Below are 7,132 nucleotides of genomic sequence, written 5' to 3'. Positions count from 1 at the left end.
AAATGGCTTCACTGAAGTGCGCAGACTCTATCCACTCAGTGTTTTCTTCGAGTAGTTGTGCTATATTGATGGGCTAGGGCTCGCATTTGGGGACCCCCGTTTATTCTGAGATCCTGGTGGTTTTCACATTAGTGTAAGGATGATGTTTATAGTCCTCTTTGGAATCATGGTATTTGGAACCCATTGGAAACTGGTGAAGTTCTTTGTAGTTCACTGTTGTAGTGCTGAATTCCTGTCTGCAACAGGTTTGAGGACAAGTTTGTCAGATGTTTGACTTCCTCCTACTTGACTCTGCTGGCCGTCTTGTAATGTAAGGATGTCCCATGGCTTAAATGGTAGTCAGCTTGCACCATCTTCAGCTGTTTGTTCTAGTGTGATTAAAGCCTTATTTGGTGCTTTAGATTTATCACTCTTAGGTTTACCCAAAATCATGAACTTAGTTTGCAGTTAGTTGTGGAAATGCATTTTCTTCATTATTAGGTTTTTATCTTTGTAAGTTGTTGAGCATTAAGTTAATGGTCTATGTAGAAACCAATTTCCCTGCAGATATTTTCCTGGCTTTTGCCTTATTTTCCTCCGTCTAAAGTGTGATGTGTCCATCTGTCACCACTTTGCATTTTAATTCTAAAATTATCAAACTTAGAGGGATGAGTACTTAAAGGAATACTTGCAGCAGAAGTTATGTGGTGATGCTGTTTCGTTTTTTCCCGTGTCTGACGAAATTTTTGGAGAGGATGATAAGCTTGTTGTGGTGCAGATACCCACTCAAGCTTAATCAACCTTCTATATTAGTTCTTCTCAGAACCACGTAGCAGTGTCTGGCTTCTGACATTAACATTCTGGTTACCAAGGTGGAGGATGCTATTCCCCATATGTTTGTATATGAGGAAGTACCTGTGGACCAAATTGTGGTAGCATTTGCTCCTCATTTGCGAATACCACATCCAAGTACAGGCCCAGGTCTCTAAAGATAAACCTGTCTGCCATCTCATTCTGTTCTGTATAGGCAGAAGCAGAATTCCTTGCATGAATTTTTCATTTTTTGTGAGGAGCTCCTTGATTTTTATATCTAGACATTTTAACCCTGAAAAGCCTCCTACTCCAGGAATCAGTCCTGTTAAGTGAAGAGGTGTGGAAACCCAGTGGAGTGTTGTGGTTTTTCTGATTTTGAGGCATATGTTGACCAGTACTTTAATTGGTTTTATACCATCTCTGAAGATACTAGCCTTAGACACTTTACCTAAGGATCTATATTTTGGGACATTTGCATAAAAAGAGAAAATAATTTAATTTGGAAGCTACTGAATTTTCACAAGCCAAACCTTCAGTTTTTGATTTATGGAAATTGGTCCGGGAACACCCTTGCTACTTGAGTCATATCCCCCTGTTGTACCCTGGAAAAAGTGATCATTTGTGTATAATGCTAGAGTCCTGCTGGCAGCTGTATATACAGCTTGTTGCAGGTGGTTAAGTGCCGTCTTCAGGTTTTAGGGTTTCCAAAGGTTGGGCTTTGAGAAACGCACACAAAATTGATAAAGTAGAGCTCTCTATTTGTTTTAGAAAGAAGACATGCACCAGTTTAGATTGGGTTTGGGAGCATTAAATTGTCCATTTCTTATGATTAAATACTAACAGTCTCTCCTAGTTGAGATGACGATGAAGTTTAAGTGGAGCCAGGATAACATTATCTGGGAGATATTGGAGTTGTTCAGTGGTAATTCCTGGGTTGCTATGCCAAAGACTCTTAGAAATGTTCCTTTGATGCTTCCGATGCCTCTTGCAAGGCAGATGCCATATGATTAGTTGCTGACTGTGCAGTGCCCTGCCAGAACATGTAAAGGTAGATACCCAGGATGCCCCATGGACAACGGATTTCCTTTTTGGGCCCCTGGCTAGTCAGATATTCTAGACACTACAAGCTAAAGGCATAGACTGTGCAGACTGTCCTCTAACAGTTTCTACTGGCCGTCTTGCCAAGGTTAAGGAGAGACCACCCCCTAATAGTAGAGTCCTTTCTAGTCTTTGAGACTGCATTTAAGAGCAGGAAAGAAAGGATACATATCAAAGGAAGTGGCAAACTACCACCCTGTCCAGGCAAGCTGGGCCGAGGTCTGGAGACCAGGCTGGGTGCAGCTCTTACTCAGATCATCTTAGCTATCCCCTTTTCCTGAAAATCCAAACTGAACTGTAATGCCCACCTTGGTTCTACCAGAAGAAATTCTGCAGCAGGCTCTTTTCTTCCTCAGTTAGCTAAATGTTACCGAAAACATGTGGTACGTATACCTCATGAAGTTAGAGTAGCAGGATGCAGTTTTCGCAACTTCCCATCTTCTCTTGCATTCTGTGCATCTTAAAAAGGCCAGCAGCAGCTGGCACAGTCTCTAGGCCAAAAACAACTGACAGATGTATCCACAGAACCTGTTCCAGTGTGATCACAACAGGTTTTCCAAGACAAGTAGATCTTTTAGGCCTGCTCTCTACCTCAGTGGTAAGCTGGTTCTTTTTTGTCCCTGAATGCAAGGCGGTTACCTTATATAAGCTGCTTGCCATGATTCTCCCAGAAGCTTCCATGTTCACCCTGATTTGGAAAGCTTTCTACCAACATATTCTTGTAGTGTAGGAACATACGAGTGGCCTCAGTTAAGGCAAGGGTCTCTTGCCATCATTTTTGTGCGTGGTCCTTTGCCTTCACTTTTCCCAGTCTTTACCAAAGATTTCTGTCCAGTTATAATATTTTCAAGGCCAACTACTTCTACATCTACCCCTGTCTGGATGACTCCCTTATTCAGGCTTCATTTTTGGAAGGGGTGCAGGCATCCTTCCACTTGAGTATGAATTGCTTCACCAGAATGGGGTTCTCCCTGAAACTCCAAGTTTATCTCTTGCCCTGCATCTGTATGGTTTTCCTAGGTGCAATTCTGGACTACAGGGACTTGGAAGACTTGCTTTTCAAAAGATAAGACCAAAAACTTTGTCACAGTTGTTTCTAGAAATATTACAAAGGACCAGAATCTTCATCAAGGAATTCCTAATGGTTCTTTGTTTCTTGACACCATGTATGCTGATTCCACCCTTATTTGACTGAATGAGAGAACTGCAATGACGCATTACATCTACCTTTGTTTTAATATTGCTGGCATTCCATGCAGACCCACATTCCCCTCCTCTACATAAAGTGGTTTGTCATACACCTTCATGGGTATCCATCTCATTTGAGTACTGTTATGTCCTGCTTAGAAATTCTTTTTTTTCCCCAGCTGAGCAGGTATTAGGGCAGGAGGTTAAGAACAGTCCTTTGTGCTATTTTCCAAACCTGCATTGCCAGCCTGCACAGTAGGTATGACTGTGTGCCTCTTGTTTATGTACCATAAACTCAGTGGTGGATGCATACCTTTAGTGCTAAGAAGGGGTTTCTTTTATGGCTTTAAATGGGCACCCTGACCCTAACAGTGGACTCCCCTGACTACTACTGGAGAGGGTGGCATTCAGGAGAGAGAGAGCACACAATGTTCAGGACATTTTGAAAAGCGTTTTTCATAAAGTACATCAACCTCAAGGAGATGGCACTCCACAGGCTGTTGATAGCATTCAGAGCTCAATGGTTCATTGGTAAGTACTAGGCTATCTGCCCATGGGCATTTATAAGCCTAGCCACAGAGTGTGATGGCTTTCGCCTCCCCATTAGATTAGTAACCTGGGCCTCTGTCAATAGGGCTCCTGAAGTGATCCCAGGGTTGAACTTACGATTACCCATCCACTCATCAAGATTTCTCTTGAAGAGGGTCAGAGAGGAGCTCTGTCTAATATGGATTGGGATTCTATTCCAGAGTGAGGGGAGTTGCTGGGACAGGAATCTATCCCTCCAGCATGTCCTGTTTATTGTACATAGGTTCAAGTCGCTAGAACGAGTGATTCTGAGGGATCTCATTTTTTTGAGGTGAAGCATGTCCATTAGTTCAGGGTTTGACATGGCCCTATAGGTCAGGCATAGGTCACCTCTGAGCAGACGGTAAGCGACCTGAGAAGTGCTGGAGCTTTTTAGTCGTGCTTCATAGGGTAATTGTTTAAGGCCCTCAACCCTCTTAGTGAGGTACTTCTGTGGTCTTTCTAGTTATTGCAGGTGTTTAGTGAGGTACATCCCAAATGGGGCTTTGTACTCTCTTATGGACTTAATGAGTGACCTAATGACAACCGCAAACCCTTCACATAAGAGCAGACAACGCCGCAGTGGTGCAGTATGCCAACAAACAAGGAGGCACCCATTCATACTGATTATGCAGGCTAGACATGTGGGTTTGGGAACTAGCACAAAGGATGAATCTGGTTCTCCTGGGCCAGTACCTGCCAAGTTGAAAGTAATCTCATGCATTCTCTGAACAGGACATGCCTGGTCCCAAATGAGTTTGGATGCTCAAGAAAGTATTTTTAGTTGACTTGCAGGTGGGATTTCCCCTTAGCATTTTTTTGCCTAGTCACAAAATAGGCAGCTCAAAGACAATTCTGCAGTAGGGTTGCATAAAAATAGTTTGGAGGACTTATGACTTTTCCTTCCCATGGCCAGGTCTTTCACTGTGTGCCTTCCCTCTTGTTCTCACTGTACTACAGAATGTCAGGGTGACCGACCAGTGATGACCATTGAAGCAGCACCAGTTCTCCTTACAAAGCACGGCCAATTAAAAACTGTAGATACTGTTCATTGAAGACATTATTTATGGGTTCTTCAATAACGCATGCTCTTGAATTCTCTGAAGCTAGCAGGCTGGATGGTCTGATACTTCATCCAGGCAGCTTGTTTCTTTCTGTGAATATCTTAGTCATGCTGTGAGAAGCTAAGAGATCCAGCACCAAAACGTCTTTAATTTCAAAATGGAGTCAATTTTTCCACTGGTATTTTCATATAGAGCAGCTGCTGCAAGCTAGACTACCCCTGAAAACAGATTTCATGTATTAAGTCTGTTTGCATCTTAGGAAAATAATCCTTATCAGGTATTTTATTTCTTCTGGAATTTCTGTTGTGCTTGCATGCTGGTTTCCTGCTTTGTAGACTTGATGTACCTTCCTGTACTTCCGTTTGCTGGTTTCTGAACTTGATCTGTGGCTTGTACAAGACCCTGCACCCTACTGCTTGGATGTTTAGGTTTTATTTTATTGTTCTGGTCCCATGTGGGCTGCACTGTCTCCTGGTTTGCCAGTGAGTCATATGAAGTTCTTAGTTTATTTATTCCCTACATGACATGGGTCTTATCTGCAGATCTATTAAAATAGTAATGTCCTTCTATTCTGCTGTTGCAGTATTTCTTACATGAGCGGGAGATTGTTTGCTAAGTGACCCGATGTCAGCCGGTACACACAAGTCTTCAGTTCCCAGGTTGCGTGGTACCATGCCTGTATGTAGGCTGCTATCTGTCGTAGGCCATAAAAGTAACATATGCATACACCATCCTCAGAACTTTGCTGCTAGACGGAACGTGTCTCCTGTAGGTGCGGTCTGATTGCCGAAGAAATTTCAGCTCCACATCTCAGATTAGTGCCCCATTGGGGATTTCTTTTCTTGCTTTTGGTTGTGTCCAAAGTTTAATTTCATCCAAGAAGGGCAAATGCTAGTGTGGACATCAGGTTCCACTTAAGAGCTACCACTAACCAAGCGTTTTCTGTTTTGGGCCTTCCCACAACTATGAAGCCTTCCATGTCTGCCAGTCATTCGTCCTGAAAGTATGTTTACATGTTGAAATATTCTGTGTTCTTGGGTCTCCTCCTGGGTCTCTTCCTATTTCTACTGGAACGTCCGGCCAGTATTCAAAAGTTTGTAGTCACTGCTAGGTGTGGGGGCATGTGACATCACCAGACTAGTGTTGGCCATAAAAGTGACAATTGCACACACCAGACCTCAGATCTTCTCTGCTGCCAGTCGAATATCAGCTGTTCCTGCTGTATCAGCTGTCGAGACAAGAATTTTTGAGATAAGTACCCCCGTTGGGTGTCATTTGATAAGTTGTCAATCTCGCCTTCATTCTTGCTTGATGGGTTCGGAGCCGATCCTCGGCTCCGACTCGGCACTTGCTAAGCTCGAGAGTCACTTTTACCAGCTCGAGGCAGCCCCATATCCCATGATGCAAGGCGGTAAGTACCCAGATCTCGTTTGCCGCTTCGCTGATGAGGTCCTCCTTTTACCAGCTCCTGGTAAGTGATTTGCTACTTTGCTATTTTAGCCCCTTTTAACAAAAAAACCCTTAATTGTTAGTTTTATTTTAGTTTTAAACCTTTTCTGACAGAAAATTCTCTGTCTCTTCTTATTTTTTTAGTCAGACTTTCACCCATCCCATCCCCCCCTGTTAGGGTGTGTGTGTGTGTTTTCTAGTTATAACTTTCGGTATATTTAATTTAATTTCTTTGACTGGTGTGTGTGTCTGTGTTTACAACATGTCTAAAGAAAGGGTCTCAGGCTTTAAGAAGTGTGAGTCGTGCTGTCAGAAAATGTCTCTGACAGACGGTCACACTTCTTGCCTGTATTGCCTGGGGCCTCTTCACCTGCAGGACTCCTGTGCTATTTGTCATTCTTTCAGCCAGAGAGTCCTGCAGGAAAGAAGAAATAAGTTGATTTTGAGGGGCCTTCTTAAGCCGGAGGGCTCTCCGGCTAAGTCTGCTCCATCCAAGACTTCTAAGTCTTCCAAGGCCCAGGCTTCTGTGTCCAAGCCTGCGGCCTTGGCTCCGACTCGTTCTGAGTCGAGATCGGCTCCGGCTGGAGCCGATTCTGGCTTAACTAAGCCTTCGGCACCGATGGCTATCGGTGCCGATTCTGGTTCGACCACTTCGGTGTCGGCTCCGATCGGTTCCGACCACCATGTGGCTCAGGCATCGGTGTCTGCTCCGATCGGCTCCAACACCGTTACTTTTGTAGCTGTATCTGCTCCGGCTGGAGCCGATGCATCGAAGCTACCTGTCTGCTCCGATAAGTTGTCGGCTCTGACAGGTTCAATAGTTTCATCGGTTCCGATGGCTCCTTCGAGGAAGAGGTCTAGGTCTCCTTCCTTGGAGCCGATACTTTCGGCTCCGGCTTCACCTCTCCTCTCGGAACGGAGCCATCGGAGCCGATCTTCAAGGTCATCCAGGCTTTCTGACCATGATTTAGAGA

At 44.1% G+C, this 7,132-nt stretch overlaps 1 protein-coding gene across 1 annotated transcript in view; it reads left to right on the top strand.

The window, feature by feature from the left end:
* LOC122797816 (msx2-interacting protein-like) overlaps positions 1-775 on the top strand; it is a 222,269-nt gene extending 221,494 nt beyond the window's left edge. The window contains exon 5 of the mRNA XM_044066338.1: positions 644-775. Within this exon, the coding sequence (XP_043922273.1) occupies positions 644-775 (132 nt within the window). The remainder of the gene's footprint in view (positions 1-643) is intronic.
* Positions 776-7,132: the final 6,357 nt, after the last annotated feature.

The sequence above is a fragment of the Protopterus annectens genome, chromosome 3.part1 (genome assembly GCF_019279795.1).
Source record: "Protopterus annectens isolate FY-2018-M chromosome 3.part1, PAN1.0, whole genome shotgun sequence".
Classification (NCBI taxonomy): Eukaryota; Metazoa; Chordata; order Ceratodontiformes; family Protopteridae; genus Protopterus; species Protopterus annectens.
This window is presented reverse-complemented; position numbering and strand designations above follow the sequence as displayed.